This window comes from Chaetomium globosum, genomic scaffold, assembly GCF_000143365.1.
Source record: "Chaetomium globosum CBS 148.51 scaffold_1 genomic scaffold, whole genome shotgun sequence".
In the NCBI taxonomy this organism is placed as follows: domain Eukaryota; kingdom Fungi; phylum Ascomycota; class Sordariomycetes; order Sordariales; family Chaetomiaceae; genus Chaetomium; species Chaetomium globosum.
This window is the reverse complement of record NT_165976.1, coordinates 3,965,731-3,985,227: the sequence shown is the minus strand read 5'-3', so window position 1 is coordinate 3,985,227 and position 19,497 is coordinate 3,965,731. Positions and strand designations below refer to the sequence as shown.

Genomic DNA, 19,497 nt, shown 5'->3' with positions numbered 1-19,497 from the left:
AGCTGCCTCGCCAGCGACCGTCCCGAGTCCTCCGGGGGCGCACGCCTTGTCGGGTTGTCAGGATCTCCAAAAACACGCGGCGGAGGTGGTGCCATTAATAATACTCGGAATCCCGCCATTTTCCGATGACCGTTCCATCGTTCGCTAGGATTTGCATCTCGCACTTTGACGACTGCTCAAGCTCCCTTTACCCCGCATCGTCACTGCCAAGACGGCAACGGCACTCTTTTGACTTTCTCCGGCAGTCCGGCACGTCAGAGGGAGGACCCTGAGTCGCGCGGCCTGCGGGCCGTCCAATAGTTGTCACGGAGAGAAAGAGAGAGAGATCTAAATAAAGCCCACGCCACTACTTTTCGATACAATACATCGCCATCTCGCCGGTGTCACGACAACTGCCCCGATCCCAATTGTTAACGTTACCCGGACCTGGGTTTCTTCTCCACGCCTACAGTTTAAACCGTGGCTCCTATCATTCACAGTTTCGAATTGCTCATTACTTGCCAAGTTGTGCAGACGAAGCTCATCACGGAATCAGTGAAACAGCGTGACAACATGGGAGGTCGCATAAAGAACCGCCGATCTGGTCTGGACCGAGGTCCGACTCCCCGATTTCGACATATCATAAATTGTGGCTTGAGAAGAGGAGCCTGGACGTCATGACTGTTACGACCGTTGTGCTGATCCGTGGCTCCCGATCCGTTTCAAAACCAATGGATCGATCCTATCATCATAAATTTTTGTTGGGTTGATAAGGGCCATCGTGCTAACTGACTCGCGATCTGGCCTCAGGTCCGCGAAACCCACCCGGAGCCACCTAAAAGCCAAAATACAGGAAGACACAATTGAGACAGTACAGATCTTTAGTTGGTCAAGACGCCCGGTCTCGCCAGGTTGGAGGTGTATGCCATGTAACCCTAGCTGCCGATAATGGCCTGAACAGGCCTGAGACAGCGGAGCGATATGGCGTGATATATCCCACCTTCTCCAACTTTTTTATATCCCCCGGGCCCCTGGCAAGCCAGGCCAGCAACCCCCGGCACATGCCCCCCCACAACTACTCCCGGTCTTCCGAGCCCCGATATCTCCACCGAAAAGGCCGGTTCGGGCCCGCATTATCCGGGGGCGGAGACCCGCAAGACCATGCGGAGCGGGGCTGATGCGATGTCCACCATGTTCGGTTGCTCCGGGCACACTCCGGCCCTCAGCGGCCCTTTGCAAGCCGAAATTGGCAGTGCCGCCATAAAAGATGTGGTAGTCACAGTCACCCTATCGAGCCTACTAGCCTACCAGCCTACGGCCACTCACTGCATGGCACTTCTGCCCCCCGCTTTCGCTAACCCCGAGCGGCATCGCAATCGCGGGGATCTCTTCTGCCAAGCCTGCATTTGTCCGCAAGACGCGCAAGACACGCAAGACGGGCGAACACGATCCCGAAAACGAGCTGGTCCAGTGAAGTGTTTACCAGACCGGAAATCCTCTTGCTATGATGCACCCTTCAAATATCAGCGGCTGTTCTCTCTGCTTTCTAGCTTGTTAAACCCCTCTAGTACATGTCGTAAGCCAACGCGTATCTTCAACTGGTACATCCAGAACCGGCGCAGCAAAATGACAATCCCCCCTCGCGTCCTTGTTGTCCTCGGCTGCGGTGGCATGGGCCTCGCCACAGCCCGGCGCCTTGGAGGCGGCCGAAAGGTCCTTCTTGGGGACTACACCCAAACCAACCTTGACTCCGCCGCCAAAGCCCTCCGGGATGAAGGCCAAGTCGTTGAAACTCACCTCGTCGACGTGGCTGACTTCGACTCGGTGCAAGCCTTCGCCACAGCCGCTTCCAAGGAAGGCCACATCGATGCTGTCGTCCACACGGCCGGACTGTCCCCAGCAATGGCGCCCCCCAAGCGCATTTACGAGGTCGACCTGCTCGGCACCGCCAACGTGATCGACGCCTTCCAGGATATCATCCCCGCAGGGGCCTCACTCACCTGCATCGCGAGCATCGCGCGCTTCAACAAGAACCCCTCGCCCGAGCTGGCCGCCCACCTGGCCTCCGCGCCCCGCGACCAGCTGCTCACCACCAAGCACCTGCTCGACATCGACGCCCCGGACCCCGAGCCCGCCGCTTCCTACAGCCTGTCCAAGTGCGCCAACTTCCTCCGCGTGCAGGCCGCCGCCCGCCCCTGGGCCGCCCGCGGCGCCCGCATCAACTGCGTCAGCCCGGGCATCATCATCACCCCCATGATCCGTCAGGAGATGGCCTCGCCCCTTGGCCCGGCCATCCAGAGCATGGTCGACTCGACGCCCATGCGGCGCTGGGGTTCGCCGGACGAGATTGCTGGCGTGGTGGCGTTTTTGGCGGGGCCTGATGCATCGTACATCACGGGCGCCGAAATTGTGGTGGATGGCGGGTTCATGGCGGGCAGCCGGGGGGCTGAGGCTAAGGAGGCGGCTTAGAGGTTGTCTACCTGTCTTCTAATGATCCTGCTCAGTAATTATTCGACTCTGAACTTTGGTATATTTTTTTGGCCAGGTTTTGAGGCGCTTTGGTGACTGAAACGCTGCGTCGCCTCAGCTCCCACCCCTTTACTTTTCGTTTCCTGATCTCCGCGGCCATCAGGTCCTACCCATGGTTCTTTGTCCAATAATTAGAACTGTTCGAGCGACATCATGGATAGGTAACAGTCGGTAGGTTCGCAAGCTGAAATATTTCTTGCCCATCTCAGAGTCGGGGACGAACCGGGCAAACTTTACGGTCAGACCTCAAAGCACATCCCGGCGACCAGGTATCGTCAATATTTTGGCCCACCAAAACGCTAACGAGGCACCTCTAGCGTTCCCGTGCCATGCTGGAGAGGTGCACTCGGCACACGGCCGCGCAAGAATCCGGGGCGAAGAAATATAAACCAGGTCCAGACCCCCGCCAAGCTGCGACTGCACAGCCAACGACCATGTGGACTGGCGGGGTGGTCGGCCCAGTTCCTACGCTGCAAGGTTGTTTCCCTCCGAGCTGCCCGGAACGGGACTGGACCAGCCAAGGGGGTCTTCCACTTTCGGTCAAGACGTCCCCAGTCTTCAACGGCTCCCCGGGATATTACCCGATCTTGGACCTCATTTGGACAAACAAGGGCACACTCGTCCCAGACCACCCAATGGCCGGAAACCAAACATGGCATGTTCCGGCTCGACCGCCAGGGCCACTCACCGTTTGGTGACACCCTCCAACATCCCCCTCTGATGCAAGCATGGATCGATCTGGCAGCGTGGAGATTCGGCATTGCTCCCTACCGGCCAGTCATTATTGGTTCTCGGAAGACCATGCTCCTAGTGATCGAAGATGGGCAACATGGAGCCAGGGCTCCTGGTCTCCCCGCTGTCTCATGAATGGTATAGGTAGTCAGTCCCGATACCTCCTATCTTGCCCTGTTTCCCTCTTGATCTTGGCCTGTTATCAATTTGCATCTTGAATGATGCAAACCCCAAAGCTTGTTTCTACGAACGGAAATCTGGCGGATCAGGGACAGGTCCTGGGAACCAGTCAGCTCTCAACATGACAACAACAAGCATCGCCAAGTCGGCCGGCTTCTGGGCAGGTGGGCTTCTTCTTGGCCTCAGCATACCGTATCTTCCGAATCTCTCATCGCCTCATCTCGCCTCCTTCATCGGCGACTTCCCCATCCCCGACCACCCCTTCGTCCTCCCATTTTTCAAAAATCAAACCACCACCACTACTACGACCACCACAGCCTCACCACCACCCGAAACCACCCCCTTCGTCTGCGACACCTCCCACGCCTACCGCACCGAGCTCGTCTCCCTCGACCCCCCTAATCATCTACATCCACAACATCCTCACCCCCTCCGAAATCACCTCCCTCCTCGCGACGGCCGAGCCCAAATTCGCGCCCTCCCAAGTGACCAAGCACGGGCGCAAGCAACAAACCAACGACCGCACGTCCAGCTCGGCCGGCCTTCCGCGCGACGACCCCGCCGTGCGGTGCGTGCTCGACCGCGCGCGCACCTTCCTGGGCACCATGCTGCGCGACGGCTGGGACGAGATGGGCCCGCCGCAGCTGGTGCGCTACAGCGAGGGCCAGCGCTTCAACGTGCACCACGATTGGTACGACGTCCCGCAGTGGGCGCCGGATGGCACCACGCGCAAGTGGAATCGCGTGGCGAGCTTCTTTGCCATTTTGGAGGATCAGTGTGAGGGTGGGGAGACGCATTTTCCGTTTGTGGAGGGGATTGTGCGGCCGAGTCCGTATGGGGAGGGGATGTGGAAGGGGGGGATGAGGAGGAAGGAGGGGGAGAGGGAGGACGAGGTGAAGCCGTTGTGGAGGGAGCATGAGGAGGGGGGGTTGGCGTTTAGGCCGGTCGCGGGGAATGCGGTGTTCTGGGTGAATTTGCATGCGAATGACACGGGGGATATGCGGACGAGGCACGCCGGTTTGCCGTTGGAGTCTGGGCGGAAGACGGCTATGAATATCTGGCCGAGGCGGTACTACGCGTACGAGTAAGGATAGGTATCTAGGTATGTACAAATGACGATACACAGCGCGGACCCCCTGGCAGGCCCCGAGGTGCGGTTTCTATGCCGACCAGACCTTCGCCCCATCAAACCAGGTCTCGACCACCTTTGCGTCCATGAGCTTCTCCTTTTCCCACTCCATGTCCACCACCACAAAGTCGGCCTTGTACCCCTTTTTGAGGACCCCTATCCTGTGGTCATCGAAGCAGCTGTACGCTGCGCCTTCTGTCGCCGCAGCCACCGCCTCGCACAACCCGAGCGAGAAATGAGGGTTCACCGTCGTCAGCATCTCTGGTTCCCGGTATGACCTCCTCGTTGTTCCGACGTAGATGTTCCCCAGCGGTGAATGCGGAGCGGTAGGGGCATCACTCCCGAGCGTAAGCGGCGCGCCTAGATCGGAGAACTCCCGGTAAGCAAACGCCCGTCCACACCTATGCTCACCCAGCAGCTTCGGCCACGCCTTCAGAATGGCCGGGTCGGCATGCACCGGCTGGATGGACGCCGTGATGCGCCCCTTTCCGAGGCGAGCAACATCCTCCTCGGTCGTCAGCTCGAGATGTTCCACGCGAGGCCGGCGTCCCGGACGAGCAAACTTGGTCAGGATATCCACCACCATCTTCATGGTCGCATCCCCGATAGCATGCAGCGCGATCTGCAACCCGGCCTCATCCGCCTTCTTCACAACCGGCTCCAACTGCTCCGCCGTCCACAGCGGCACCTCCGTATGCCCATTATGCGCGTACGGCTCCGACAAACCAGCGCGTGCAAGCATCCACGATCCCATCACAAATCACCTTGATCCCCACGATCCTACAATCCGGCGTCGTCTCAGCATTAAACTCTCCCGCCAACTCGATCGCCCTCTCCACCTGCTGCAACGTCTCCCCCTCCTCCTCGCACGGCTTCACCAACCAATACGCCGCAATCCGCATCGGCAGCGCACCCCCCTCCCCCTCCCTCTTCCTCCTCGCCGCCAACAACGCATCCCAACCCCCCTCATCCATCGCCATATCCACCATCCCCGTATACCCCGCCTCATGATACGCCCTCACCGCTGCCTCAATCGCACCCACCCTCTCCTCCATACTCGCCACGCTCGCCAAATACGGCCACACATAAGTAATATTCGCCGCCTCACTAAACACCCCCGTCACCCTCCCCGCCCCATCCCTCTCAATCACTCCCCCCGGCACATCCACCCACCCCTCCGCCCCCAACTCCTCCACCCCCGCGCTATTACACCACGTCGAATGCAGATCCTTCGAGTCCACCAGCACAGGCCGATCCCTCCCCTCCACATCCAACCCGTCCAAATCCGTGGCGTGCCGCCCCGCCGGTGTCATGCTGTGCATCCAGCCGCGGGCGAGCAGGCGCGGCGCGGCCGGGTTAGCGGCGGCGTGCGCGCGGATGGCGGCCTGGATGTCGGACAGGTTGGCGCAGCGGCCGAGGTCGAGCTTGTTGAGCGCTTGGCCGAGCAGCATCAGGTGCATGTGCCCGTCGACGAAGCCGGGGAGGATGGTGCGGCCGCGGAGGTCGTGCACGGTTGGGGGGGGGAGGGTGGTGGTGGCTGTGGTGATGGCCGCGTCGGTGGGGGCGCCGATGTGCAGGATTTGGGAGTTGTGGGTGAGCATGCAGGAGGCGAAGGTTGGTTGGCCGTGGAGGCCGGCGTTGGTGCCGGGTGGTACGCCGGATTGGAAGATTTTGCCGTTGGTGAAAAGGTGGGTTGCCATGGTGGTGGGTTTGAGGGCTCGGGATGGTTCCGGCCGGCGGTACCGTGGTGGTCAGGGAGTATCGTGTTTGACTGGAATTTGGGGGCAGAACGCAATGTGAGGTTAATTTAATAGGTATTGAGTGTGTTCTGGTGTAACAGTTCTGGGCTGGGCGACTTTGGGCACCGGCGGATCCAGGGGAAAGCCGGGGACCATCTGATCTGATAAAACCATCGATAAGCCGAGCGGCATATCCATGGGGTGTTCCTGAAAGTTCCTGGTGCGGGCCCTTCTCCGCCAGTCTCATGTCAGGACTGCCCACCAAGAGGTGGACTCGGCGAGGAGCGGGGTTGGGCTGGGCCGAGGACCGGAGCTTCGGATCAGGGGCGGGTATGCGTGCTCCAGCAAGAGGTACGAGAACAAGGTTCCAGCTGGTGAAAAAGAGGTATGGGGTTAATAATTGCTCGGGGCTACGGTTTATACTTCCAACCCCAACTTAAACTATTACCGTCGTAAGCCGAGTTTGCGGTTTGCAGGCCTTATCCTGATCCCCCTTGTTACCCCTTTCATTGCTCAGTTTTGAAAAATGTCGCGATGGGTTGTGCTCGCAAAAAGCACTATTTAATCAGTTTCGAACTTTGCCTGATTCGAACGATGAGAGAAGGCCCTGTCAACAATATGAAAGCAAGAAGACAAGCGGCATCCTAGGTTCTTACCTTGTCTAAGTGAAAAAGTAACCTTGGCATAAGACAACAGCACGTTCTGCCGATATCAGAGTGGTAGAAAATATCTACCTCGGTTTAGGCCTCCTGTATCTAAGCCATCTCAGCTGCAGCGTGGTACTACGTTGCAAGCGTGTAGCTTCCAGAACCTTACCCAACTTCGCCTCCTGATACCCTCTGCCACACCCGACACCCCTTCTCCAACGGCTCAATCACATCCACACACACGCCCGCCCAAAACCCCATATCCTCCCAATCCGCCAGCTTCGCCTGCCCCCCAATCACGCCCCGAATACACAGCGACGCCGCTCGGTCGTACAGCTCCGGCATGGGATCCACGACGGCCGTGTCATCCAGCCACTCCAGCGCCGCCGCAAGGCGCTGGTAGTACCCCCCTCCTCCAGTGGCGCCCGGGCGGGCTTCAAAGGGGGACTGGTGCCAAAGTTCGAGGAGGAGGATGCCCAGCTCGAGGAGGGCGGCTTTGGCGTCGATGACGCCCGGATGAGGGGGGACTAGGCGGCCGTTATTTTCGAAGGTGAGAGAGATGAAGGGTCGGTTGAACTCGGGGGCTTCGTGGGCGGGCGAGGTGAGCCCCTGGGTTGCTGCCGCTTGTAGGGGCGGGCGGATGGGGAAGTAGACCTCGTGTTTGGACCAGGGCCTCTGTAACCACTGGGTTTGGAACAGCTGAAGGAGGTTGGATGCCAACCGGAGGGCAAGCTGCATGCGGAATTTGAGCGGGGTTTTGTGACTTGCAGACAAGAGCGCGCTCAGCGCGATTTTGTTGCCGCTGACCTTGGTGAAGAGGGTGGTTACAGCGTTGCCGCGACAGGATACACCGATGCGTTGCTGGCGTGTCAGGACGAAGCAGGCGCCTTGACGCACCCCGAACCTGCTTGGAGCCTCGAGTGCACCACAGATGTTCTCGATAGGGAGGACATCCGGTGGGGTCTGGGACGGGGTCAGTGATGCCTCGAACGTAACTTGGATGGCCGGGGTCTCGTGTGGACCGGGTCTCGGGGATTCGGGATGCCGCGGGTCTTTGGATTCCTCGTTCTCCTCCCTGTAAACGTGCACCGCCGTCTCGTACGCCCACAACAGCCCGGCGGGACGCTGCATGGCAATCACAAGACGGAAGTCCATCAGCGGGTCGGACTGGCTCCGCTTCCGACCATGATCGAAGATGCCCGCCGCCGTGGACAATCGGTCCTCCAAGAACAGGTTTACTTCATGCTGTACGTGGCATCCCAACGTGAAACCGCGACCGAGAGCAATGGGTATATCCCCGGCGAGATCACGGATCCGTCGCAAAGCCCTGGCCAATTTTCTTGCTTTCCTAGACGGTGTGTTTGTCGCGCTGTGTTGATTAGAGACAAGGACTCTTGTAAAACGGTCAATTTGGGCTGTCGTATTGTCGAGGTCGTTGACGGCGGTGATGAGATCCTGTCCTTTAAACAACACCTTGACTCGGGACCGGATATCTGGTTTCCCTTTTGCATCTCGGTTCGTCGAGATAATGTCGCGCAGATTGCGAGAGGCGCCCTAGTTAGCTCAAACCGTAGCGTTAACAAGACTGCGTTATGAACAACAGGGTTAGTGCCCACTGACCTTGCCACCGGGGAGCAGCCCTTCGATGCTTCCGGCAATCCTTTCCAGAGTGTCGTGGCTGTCGGTCATCACCCCACTCAGAGCAGCATGATTATCCTCCCCCAAATAGTCTCGGATCTGTTCTTGTACCTGCTTGGAAAGAAGATACGTGAAGGGGTCGTCATCGACAAGCCAGACATTGTCACAACCGCTCAGGCTGGCGATGGACTTGATGTTCTCGGCAATGGTCTGCTTCTGGAGGAGGAGGGCGCGAGCGAGCTTAGCGACGTAGGCGCGTTTTCGAAAGGCCGCCAGAGTCCTCAAAATTATGGGCGCGTCAAGCACAGCGAGGAAAATGGGTAGCACGGCCAGGACAAGGCCTGCAACTTCCAATCCAGACATAGCGGTACGGTGAGGGAGGGGATACAGTCTCGCAAGGGCAACCCTTGCAGCGCATAATGGCCGATAGGGCGTCAATGCTGGTCGATTACCTGGCAGGCGATATAACGCATTGCAGTGGTTCCGTCCGCTGTCGTCAACGAGACCAACCGACGGTCAGAAACCATCACCAACGTTACGAGGCGTGGGTGAGGGGGCCCGAAGGGGACGCAGAGCGAAGACACTCACACAAGTAGCCGCAGCCTTATTCCCCAAGTTTGCACACGACGGGGAGCAATGCAGAAGTCTAGCTTAAAATGCGGGTTGTGGTCCCAAAACCAAGGTGGGATTGTGGGATTACAGGTACATATGTGGCTGGGTTGGAACCAAAACTCCTCAGCCCAACCAACTCCTGGTCCTGGATTCCATCCGTGTGGCCGCGCTAAGCGCTGGAGTGGACGAGATTAAATGCCAGCCAAAACCAACTCGCCGTGGCGCTGCAGCTCATGCGAGTCCCCGCAGCAGGCTCCCCAAGCCTACCTACCTTACTTACATGTATGCTGGATAGGTAAGGTAGGTACTGAGCCGCGAGCGATCCCTTCCAGCCTCCGCTTTCTTCCTCCTTCACTGACCCTCATTTACCACCCTCCCCTAACTCAAATCTCTTGCAGTCATGTCGGTGCCAATGCTCTCGAGCGTCGGTCTCGACATCACGCGTTGTTTTGATGAGGTCGAGGCCCTCGATCGCCAGGTCGGAGACACAAAGTACAGGGAATGGCCGCGCGCCCTGTTTGCGGCGGAATCGGACCGCTTTGAGCTATGGTCCGTTAATATGGGATTGTTCGTGCCAGGGCACGGCTCGTTGGACTATCGCATCCGAGACTCTACGAGCTTGAAGACAACCTTCGCCAAGTTTATGACAGACCTCCGGGACTCGCTGGATCAAGGTCGGGCTTTTGTCGTTTCTTCACCAACCTACATTGCTTTGAATTGACACATTTGAGTTGGCTTATAGTGCTCCAATATGGTAGTGGTGCTTTTGATAACAACGACGCGCTCGAGAGCCCTGATGATCCCGACAACCCCGACGACTCTGACGGCGACTGGACGGTACATGCCTCGGCCCCTGCCCAGCCATCAACTGAAGTCGACTCGACATTTACACTTGTCGGGGAGGACGACTCGGACATTGACCTCTTGGTTGACGGTGTGCGTGGTCCAATTGACCGCCTCTACAAGCTGTCCATCCGGGTCCGCAACCCTTCCACGAGGTTTGTCTCCTCGAAAGCCCAATATTACCAGAAAGTCGACCCCGAATCGCAGCTCGACTTTTTTACAGAAATCGAGCCATTTGACCGTGACTACGTTAGCTCACTATTTCTTGAGTATCACAAGGCCAACGCACTCCGAGACGCTCCTATCACTGAATCTTCTCCCTCGTCTGACCCTGAGTCAAGCTTAGAATATACAGTTTGGGAACCAATACGGTCGGTCCTTTCCATATACCACAATGGCCTTTTGAACGGGACGGAGTCGTTTCTTGTCAGTCGATTAGCACGGGCAAACACTCGACGCAGACGGCAGTTCGCATATTGGGCACACCACAGGGAGAAGCTCCGCCTCCACAGACACAGCGTTGTGCAGCAGGCAAGGGTGCCCATCACCTCGGCCACGGTGGCTTTCGAAAACCTCGTACTACCAACTGCAGGAGATTTGGACCCTGTCCTGATTCCTGCGGCATCCGTGACAACCGCCACCTGCCTACAAGTAACGCAGCTCACCGTCCGAGACGATCAATCCACAGTCTCGCAGTCAGAGTACGCCCCATCTTCGCACCCCGGCGTTGACGTTATTGATTTTCCGCCCCCACCAAAAGGGAAAGAAAGCGACAAGTTCTTCGAGTGCCCCTATTGTTTCACCTTGTGCCCGTCTGGATCTCTAGATATAAGGACATGGAGGTAGGTTCTCTGTTTCATGCGAATGTCCGTCCATATCCGCGACGGCTCAGTTGCTCACACTTGAAATAGGGCCCATCTGATACGCGACCTACGACCATATGTTTGCACCTACGAGACCTGCAGAAACCCCGACCAGCACTACGATACCAGGGAAGACTGGATCCAACATGAAACCACCAGCCACTTTGCAGCGTGGCGGTGTGTGAAACATGAGGGTCTGTCATTTTCGAGCGCGGAAGCACATCAGGCACACCTCGCAACCTGTCACGGGGCTGGAGGGCACGCTGAGGCTTTGTCCTCCGTTTTCAAGCCTGGCGAGTCGAGCTTCATGCACTCCGACAGGCGCTGCCCGATCTGCAACTTCTCCCTCGCGGCGGCTAACGAACTGCACAAACACGTCGCTTTGCATCTAGAGCGTATTGCCCTCTTCTCGTTGCCACGTCTCGACAGGGATGACGACGATGATGGCAAAGACATTGGCTCGCAGAGGGTTAACCTTCCGAATAACGGCTCCCGGGATGACCAAAGCATAAACCCTTTCGAGGGCCATGTTGACAATGACGTTGACGATGACGTTGACGATGGCAGTGGTTCGGAATCAAGTCGTGCAAGTCAGAGAGCTCGGGGAGATCTACTGATGGGAGACACAGCGTGGCAGGCATCTCTGTCGGAGGCTGAGAAGAAAGGGGAGGATGCCGTCGTCAAGCTGCTACTTGATACGGGCAAAGTCGATATCGATACAAAGGGTATGGGCGGCCAGACACCGTTATCATGGGCCGCTTGGAACGGCCATGCAGCCGTTGTCAAGCTACTGCTTGATACGGGTAAGGTCGATATCGATACAAAGGATATCGGCGGCCAGACACCGTTATCATGGGCCGCTTGGAACGGCCACGAGGCCGTTGTCAAGCTGCTGCTTGATACGGGCAAGGTCGATATCGACGCGAAGGATACCTACGGTAGAACGCCGCTGATGTATGCCATTGAGCACAACCGCGAGGCCGTTGTGAAACTACTCCAATCACAAGGCGATCTTGGGGTCGAGCCAGTAGATTAGAAACGGAACTGAGAAACGGAATACCAAAAACTGAGCGAGTATGCGTTCTCCACCGTTTAATTCTCAAATAAAGTTTTCAACATGTGAATCAAGCTCTGCTGTGTCAGCAAATCTGAACCCGCCGGAAAGATGAGGTGGCCGCCTGGCCCAGATTCACGTTCTCGCCCTCCCTATAGCAACGACAGCTTGCGCCCTTCGTTGTGGTTCAAAGGAGTTGTTCCTCGCGTTCATACCGAGCCCTTCCGAGCAGATAGAAAGCTTGTGTCAGCAACACTAAAATTGCTGGCGTCGCTTCGTTCGTAGTCGCACGGCCCTTCGCTACGCTACGGGGCGCTTCCTTCCTCTCTCCCGCTCCTGGCAATTTTCAAGTCCCTCTCCGGAGGACAATCCGGGTTAAGGTTGAATACGGGAGAGACGAAGCGTCAATATCTGTCCGTCGGCCAACAACTCCATTCACTCGAGCTTCTTATCCCACCTATACCAATCATTTCTATTATCGTTCCAAGCGCTGATGCATCTACACTCTCGTCGTCGCTACTTATATACCTATTGACTCCTCTGAGGGATCCTTCCCCTCCACAGCATCTAATGCCTGCAGTTGCCTGATAATAGCTCGTGATGGTGTCTCGCGATAGATCCGAGAGGTGTGCGGTGATTCTTGCTGACGTAGAATCGACTGTGACCCCTTGCCTGCTGCCTCATCAGAGTGTTTAGCGCAAATGAATCGGAAGCTGTGATGTTTAGCGAATCGGCCATCTTCCCACTTCATGGCATGCTGGATGTAATCCTGATAGGAGATCTTGCGCTGTCTAGGTTCAACGAAGTCCGCAACCCCTCGAGGAAACAGGGTCTGGCAAGCTAGTGAGAGCAGCGCATGCGTTTGGTTGAACTCGTCGAGAGGAGTACGTCGGATGGAAGGCATCTTCAGCTGATGAGCAGCCTGAGGCTCAACGGGCTGTAGGGGCACTTGCTCATTGGCGGCATTGACCTCAGCAGCCCCACCGTCGACTCGCTCTTGCAGCTGGTTCAATTCTGAGTCATGGACTAGCATATTGGGCACCTCAGCTTCGTCAACAACCTCTCCGTCCTCTTCCGGCTCTTCAACAGGGCCAGAATCTGCAGGCAAACCTTCACACTCCTCGACCTCGTGGATATTCAGCTGATCAAAGACGTTGCCGTCCTCTGGCAACTGGGAGAGGTTGTCGTAGTTCCAGGTGAAATTCCTATAGCCAGGGTAGTTGTCGGCGAGGAATCTGAGCCATGTCTCGACTGCTGCTCGACGGACTCGGAAGCGGTTGCGGAATTGTCGGTCCATCTGTTCAACATTCTCAGATCCACGTGGGCGGAGGATAACAATGTCCAAATCCTTGGGCAATAAGGGAAGCTCGGAATACACCTTTGCCCACGTCGCGCAGGAAGTGTACAATATGACCACGATACTTGTATTGCTGCCCACGAACCTGGTGCTAGTTAGTAAGTAGACTCTCTCGCAGGAAACATCGCATACAGTGAATACATTGACGCTGACGTGCACACGCGCAATGAAAAGCTCCTCCAACGGCTTTAGTTGGGGCAACTGTGGTGGGACCGGGCCAAAATCAAGCTTGTTCTCTGCAGAGAAAAAAAGGTTCCTCCTGCCGTTTCTTGTCATCCTTGTCGTGGCAGTGCTTACAAACGCCATCCGCCAAGAGCTTGATGTCAAACCAGCGCTCCTTGCAACGCAGGCATCGTTGCATGTCCTCTGCGGCAAGCGCTTCGTCGAACTCCCTCTTGATCGCAATGTCTTCGGCCAACAGCGGCGTCTCCTGGTCGTCGCCTGTAAACCGCGGACCGGGTTCGTTAAATTCTCGCGGAGGGTTTTCTTGGGGAAGATTTTGCGTAGGTGGGCGGCCAACAGGATTGCGTCCGCGAGGGCGTCCGCGAGACCCAGTTGCAATTAATTAGTACCATGTCTTGCGTGCCACAGCCGTCTCCACCGCCGCCTCAGTAGCGCCGCCTAGAACGACTATCACGTCTTCCATAGAAACAGCCTGGACTTGAAAGCGGCAGACGTGCAAACGGATGGAGTGGCGGTCGAGCGGATTGCGAGGGCTGGATGGATGGATGGAACGGATTGCGAGGGCATGAATGGTGGTGCAGTTTAGGGAGAACCCATAAGACAGGTGACGAAGTGAACTTCGAGCCGGAGCGTGCTTGTTAACCAATCAGTGATCGCGATAAAGTTTCTTATCAATTTCGCATACTAATTTCTCTTAACTACCTAACTAGTAATTTCCAAAAGTTTGAGCGCAATATTGTCCTCCGGACAGGAAAATGTGAAGTTCGAATTTCATTTCTTACAATCTGATGAAAAGGAACCAAAGCAGCCGTAACACAGAAAGCTACGAGAGGTGGCTCCAGTTGGGAAGAAAATAGATGTTCGTTTTGCGTTAGAATGATAATGGCATCTGGTTTCCAGGATACCACAAGAACCCTACTACACACGTGAACCTCCGAGTTGTGGTTGAGTTTTGGTTTCTCATAATCTACTCGTATTCCTCCCGTTCACGTTACTTTCCCCTCTCAAAATTATATCGCATGAACGAATATCACGACGTTCGCTGAGCCTATGAACAACCAAATGGATACTGCGGAATCTAGAAAACTACCTATTATAATAGTAGTAACTACCAAAGAAACTAACGCCGAACGCCAGAACCTTCCGCTAACGCGATATCCCAAGCTCTCTCTTCAAGCAACCAGACTTGCATGGCTCCCTACGCTGGCGGGAGACCTTCCTGTGCTGCTACTTCCAGACCTCGGTTTGCGACCAGTCAGTTCCTCGCCCTCGTCCAAATCAATGGCACTATCACGATGCCGCCACCCATCCCAGCTGGCATCCTTGACCTGGTCATCCGCTGACGGAACATGAGCGGCCTCAAATTGACGCAGCCGCTCCTCAAACCTGTCCTCAAACTCTCGGCCTAGCCTCAGGAACCGGATGGCATTCCGAGCCAGGACTCCAGCTCTCTCTCCCCAGCTCATGAATCGTCCGAGCCTCTCGTCTTCTGTGAGCATCTTCCCCGCCACCGGTACCTCTCCCAGCGGGAACGGGTAGTCGCTGCCCAGAACAATGCGGTCTGCACCTCCAGGGCCCAGCTTGCGGATGACATATTCCATCAAGTCCGGGTCATGGAGCAGCGAGTCGATCCAGATCTGCCCTTGACCGGCTTCTAACCCTGCCGAAGGCGGCGGTGCCACCTGTCCACTAAAATGCTGCGTCGGCGTCACACCACACGCTTTGGTGGCTACCAGATCCGGGCGGCAGTCAAAACCGTGCTGTATCCGGCCCAACAGCGCGGGAAATGCACCTCCCCCATGAGCAAAGCACAACCGCAACCGAGGATGGCGAACCAGCAACCCCGACGCCATAATCCCATGCATCGCCAGTGCCGTCTCACACGGCATCCCCACAAGCCACGAGCTCCAATACCCCCCCCACCGCTCCTTATTCTCCTTCCCCAACGCGTACCCCAACGGATGCACAAACACCGGCACATCCAACTCCTCACAAACCCTCCAAAACGGCTCCAACCGCTCATCATCCAACATCCCCACCTCTCCATCCCCCCCGTAATACGCCTTCTCAACACTCGTCCCAACCTGCACGCCCACCATCCCCCTTAACCCCACCAACCTCCTCACCTCCTCCACGGCCCCCTTACAATCCTGCAACGCCACCGTCCCCAACCCCACAAACCGGCCCGGATACGCCGCGCACACCCCACTGACATGATCATTCAGCACCCTCGCCAGCTCCCGGGCGGGGGCCGCGGGCGCATCGTAGCAGAACAGCACGGGCACGGTGCTCAGCACCTGCACGTCGACGCCCGCGGCGTCCATGTCGCGCAGGCGCGCGGCCGGGTCGTAGCAGGAGGGGGACACGCGCCGGAAGAAGGTGGACCCGACGTACATGTCGATGGCGCCGGTGGTGGCGTGGTCCGGGGAGGGGTGGAAGGCGGGCCAGGGGTAGGGTTCCGTGGGGGGGTTGGGGGGTGGGGTGAGGGCGGCGAGGTCGGGGAGGGAGGGCGGCATGATGTGCGTGTGCATGTCGATACGGAAGAGGGAGGTGGGGGAGGAGGGGTCGCGCGTGGGGTAGATGGTGGCGTTGGCGGTGGTGGTGGAGGTGGTGTTGGCGGTCGGTGAGCAGCACAGCTGCAGCTGGTCGTGGGTCGCTGCTGGCGCCATAATGTTGTTGTGTTGTGTTCTTGAGTGAGTTGAGTGAGGTAGGTTTGAGCCGAATCAAAATTAGGTGCTCGCGCGTTCTGTTGGAATTGGTGCGAGAAAGATGAGAAAGAGTGGTAGCTGCTTGCAGAAAAAGCAGCAGGAGCGATATAACATGCCAAACAATGGGTGGTAACTGCAGTGTTGTCGAGGGTAATCGTCCGAATGATGTCACGGGGAAACTCGGTGTAAGTCGACCTACCAGAAAGGGGTGAGACCCATTCGGATCCATGCCGCTGATCTCGGGAGACGGATCGCGGAACGGATGTGGGCAACAACGCGTTGTGATTGGCCAGATGCAGCTCCGTGGTGCCGGCTCCGAGCCCCGGCGCCGGCCTAGCTTAACCGCGGAACTAATCCCGGGGCGGTCCAGTGTCCAGTTCGGGATACATCGGGAGCAGAAAATGCAAGAGGTCCATGGGATGAATCCGAACAGGCAGGATGGCAGTAGATACCAGATGGAACCTACGGTATCTGAGTGCAACTATTTGAAACCACCACTTCTCCATAACAACATAACTAACCACAAATACTCATTAATACGCCGGCAAATGCAGCGTCCTCGCTACAGTAAACACCTCCCTCGAGTACTCGCCGCCCTCCCTGCCGGTGCCGCTATTCTTCATCCCGCCAAAGGGTGTGCCGAGGTCCCTAACCAGCCAGCAATTCACCCACACCAAGCCCGCCTCGATCTGCTCCCCAACACGCCTCATCCTCGCCCCGTCAGTGGTCAATAGGACGGCTGCAAGGCCGTACTCACTGTCGTTCGCAAGACGGATCGCATCCGCCTCGTCGTCGAACGGGCAGACGGTCACGACGGGCCCAAAGATCTCGTCCTTCAACAGCACCGAGTCCGGCGCCACATCCGTCAAAATGGTGGGCGAGACCCAGTACCCCTGCGTGCCGCCTTCTTCCACTGAAGGAGGGAAACTCCCCAAACTAAACGTGGCTTTCTCGTCGGCCGCCAATTGTAGATAGCCTCGAATCTTGCTGTAGTGTTGTGCACTGGCCACGGCACCCATCGTTTCTCGGAGAACATACTTCTTGGTGACATACTCGGTAAAAAGGGCGAGAAACTCTTCGTAAGCCGCGCGCTCGACGTAGATGCGAGATCCGCAGAGGCAGATCTCGCCCTGGTTTTCAAAGGCTGCGGTGGCTGCGATCCGGATGGTGCGTTCTCGCGTTGCTGGGGTCATGGAGTCGGCAAACACCAAGGTCGGATTCTTGCCCCCGAGCTCAAGGGACAGGTGTTTTCTGATTTGATGGGCGGTGGCACGACGAATGGCGATGCCGGTTTGGGTACCTCCGGTGAACGAGACGCCGTCAACCAACGGCGATGCAACAAGTGCTGCCCCCGTAGTCGGCCCGTCTCCTAGGACAATGTTGACGACACCAGCGGGCAGTTTGGCTTTCTGGAATAGTATTCCCAGTACTATGATCTGTGTCAGCGCGGTCGTACGGAAAGGCAGGTTCGGGGGTCCAAACTTACGATATGCAGACATGCTCGTGATCTCACTTGGTTTTGCCACCGCCGTACACCCGAATGCAATACAAGGCGCAATTTTCCAGGTGAGAAGGTACAAGGGCATATTCCAAGGCGAGATCAATGCAAAAACGCCGGCTGGTGATCGATGCTCGTATGTGAGGGCCACCCCATCAACCATTCGCGCAGCTGTTTGCTCATGGATAATGTATGTTGAGAAATATCTGATCGGTGTCAGGTCACTGTCACTACAAGTTTAAACACACGGCCATGGGTGACATACGAGAAGTTCGAAATGGCCCGGTCTACTTCGATTCTTGCACGCTCGAGCGTCTTTCCCTGGTCGATGCTTTCCCATACGGCAAACAGCTCGCGGTTCTCCTGGAGCAGCTCGCTGATGCGGCGAAGATAGACGGATCTCTCGCTGCGTGTGGTTTTGCTCCAGGTCTGGAACGCGGCCCTGGCATGGCGAATCGCATCCTCGACATCCTTCTCTTGTGCACGTGGAAGTCTGTAGAGGAGTTTGCCGGTTTTGGGCTCATAAGAATCGATGAATGTTGCTGTTGCATCCAAAACCGGTAAGCCAAGTTTGCCCGCAACATAATTAGGCAGGCACATCGGAGTGGGGAGGGAGGCAATGAACGAGTTCGCCTTCTCGATCGTGTCACATCCCCAGACTGCATCGGCGCTATCTATTAAGGCCTGCTGCGTCCATTCTTCCGGGTTCATTTGGCCCATTGTGTATGTGTGAGATGGTCGTGATGTATCAGTACAGTGATGGCGAAGGTGAGTGTTGATGAAAGACCGGGTTCCTTCCCCATACTGTGTTGTGTATGCGCTTGCTTAAGTTGCTTCCAGGCTGCCGGCTCCCAGTGGTCTTGGCCCTGTGGGGTTACGGCTGCCATCAGCTGTCAATTGGAGCTTCCCCAGAAGCTCGGCAATAAGCGGAGCGGATGGCGGATGGCGGGAACTGGCGGGTTAGCCGCGGCTCAGCACAAACCACCAGCCCAAAGATGATATCATCACACTTGAATCTCCAACTAAACAAACGATAACTCGAAGTTTGCTTGTATTAGGTAAACATTTTCCAATAATTGCAACGCCCCAATCTCGAATCCCTAGCGGCGCACAAATCTCTCAATGACGACCCCCAACGGCACAAGTTTCATCCTCCCCTCCGGGGCGCAGGGTCTCGCCAACTACCCGCACGCCCGCACCATCGCCAGCACAGCCAAGACAATCTTTGTCTCGGGTATCTCTAGCCGGCGAGCCGACGGGACCTTTGAAGGCTGTGAGACCAAGCCCGACGGGACGCACGAACTGGATTGCGGCGTACAGACGGCGGCGGTGCTGCGTAACATCCAAACCGTCCTCCGGGGCGCTTCCGAGGGCGTCTGCGGCCTTGAAAACGTGGTCGACGCTACTGTGTTCCTGGTGGATATCCCGCGCGATTATGCCGCCATGAACGCCGAGTGGAACAAGATCTGGCCCGACCGCACCAAGGCGCCGTCAAGGACCTGCGTCCAGGTGGCGGCGCTGCCGAACGAGAAGATCTTGGTTGAGATCAAATGCCAGGCAGTGGTGTCGGAATGGGCAAAGAATCCGTGGCAGGAATTGTGATGGGGTTGGTTGGGCGGGCGGATCCGATGATTTACGGCGATACGACGTTCAAGGGGAGTCTCGGGCGTTGTTGCCCCCAAAAGCAAAGCCACAAATCTAAGATTAAGCCACTTTCGTGTTTTCGCATGCAAATGTTTTGGTTTATTCAAAAGGGGCTGGAAGTGGGAAGGACAGGATCTCATTTGAACAGCAACGAAGGCAAAG

General features: G+C 57.0%; 8 protein-coding genes across 8 annotated transcripts; 4 read left to right on the top strand and 4 right to left on the bottom strand.

Moving 5' to 3' along the window:
- Window positions 1-1,170: 1,170 nt before the first annotated feature.
- Window positions 1,171-2,448, top strand: CHGG_01286 (uncharacterized protein; the record flags this gene model as incomplete). Its single annotated transcript, XM_001220506.1, has 1 exon — window positions 1,171-2,448. One exon carries the CDS (start codon window positions 1,171-1,173, stop codon window positions 2,446-2,448), a length of 1,278 nt encoding a protein of 425 aa, XP_001220507.1.
- Window positions 2,449-3,541: 1,093 nt separating this feature from the next.
- Window positions 3,542-4,508, top strand: CHGG_01285 (uncharacterized protein; the record flags this gene model as incomplete). The annotated part of the gene is made up of 2 exons (XM_001220505.1): window positions 3,542-3,685; window positions 3,738-4,508. The coding sequence occupies 2 exons, from the start codon at window positions 3,542-3,544 to the stop codon at window positions 4,506-4,508; spliced, it is 915 nt and encodes a 304-aa protein (XP_001220506.1).
- Window positions 4,509-4,705: 197 nt separating this feature from the next.
- CHGG_01284 (uncharacterized protein) lies at window positions 4,706-6,249 on the bottom strand (the record flags this gene model as incomplete). The annotated part of the gene is made up of 3 exons (XM_001220504.1): window positions 4,706-4,710; window positions 4,961-5,264; window positions 5,314-6,249. 3 exons carry the CDS (start codon window positions 6,247-6,249, stop codon window positions 4,706-4,708), a joined length of 1,245 nt encoding a protein of 414 aa, XP_001220505.1.
- Window positions 6,250-7,100: 851 nt separating this feature from the next.
- On the bottom strand, window positions 7,101-8,936 carry CHGG_01283 (uncharacterized protein; the record flags this gene model as incomplete). The annotated part of the gene is made up of 2 exons (XM_001220503.1): window positions 7,101-8,489; window positions 8,556-8,936. The coding sequence occupies 2 exons, from the start codon at window positions 8,934-8,936 to the stop codon at window positions 7,101-7,103; spliced, it is 1,770 nt and encodes a 589-aa protein (XP_001220504.1).
- A 649-nt stretch (window positions 8,937-9,585) lies between these two features.
- On the top strand, window positions 9,586-11,927 carry CHGG_01282 (uncharacterized protein; the record flags this gene model as incomplete). Its single annotated transcript, XM_001220502.1, has 4 exons — window positions 9,586-9,859; window positions 9,928-10,183; window positions 10,520-10,870; window positions 10,940-11,927. 4 exons carry the CDS (start codon window positions 9,586-9,588, stop codon window positions 11,925-11,927), a joined length of 1,869 nt encoding a protein of 622 aa, XP_001220503.1.
- A 538-nt stretch (window positions 11,928-12,465) lies between these two features.
- Window positions 12,466-16,154, bottom strand: CHGG_01281 (uncharacterized protein; the record flags this gene model as incomplete). Its single annotated transcript, XM_001220501.1, has 2 exons — window positions 12,466-13,788; window positions 14,688-16,154. 2 exons carry the CDS (start codon window positions 16,152-16,154, stop codon window positions 12,466-12,468), a joined length of 2,790 nt encoding a protein of 929 aa, XP_001220502.1.
- Window positions 16,155-16,726: 572 nt separating this feature from the next.
- On the bottom strand, window positions 16,727-18,411 carry CHGG_01280 (uncharacterized protein; the record flags this gene model as incomplete). Its single annotated transcript, XM_001220500.1, has 3 exons — window positions 16,727-17,622; window positions 17,680-17,897; window positions 17,957-18,411. 3 exons carry the CDS (start codon window positions 18,409-18,411, stop codon window positions 16,727-16,729), a joined length of 1,569 nt encoding a protein of 522 aa, XP_001220501.1.
- A 402-nt stretch (window positions 18,412-18,813) lies between these two features.
- On the top strand, window positions 18,814-19,293 carry CHGG_01279 (uncharacterized protein; the record flags this gene model as incomplete). The annotated part of the gene is made up of 1 exon (XM_001220499.1): window positions 18,814-19,293. The coding sequence occupies one exon, from the start codon at window positions 18,814-18,816 to the stop codon at window positions 19,291-19,293; it is 480 nt and encodes a 159-aa protein (XP_001220500.1).
- Window positions 19,294-19,497: the final 204 nt, after the last annotated feature.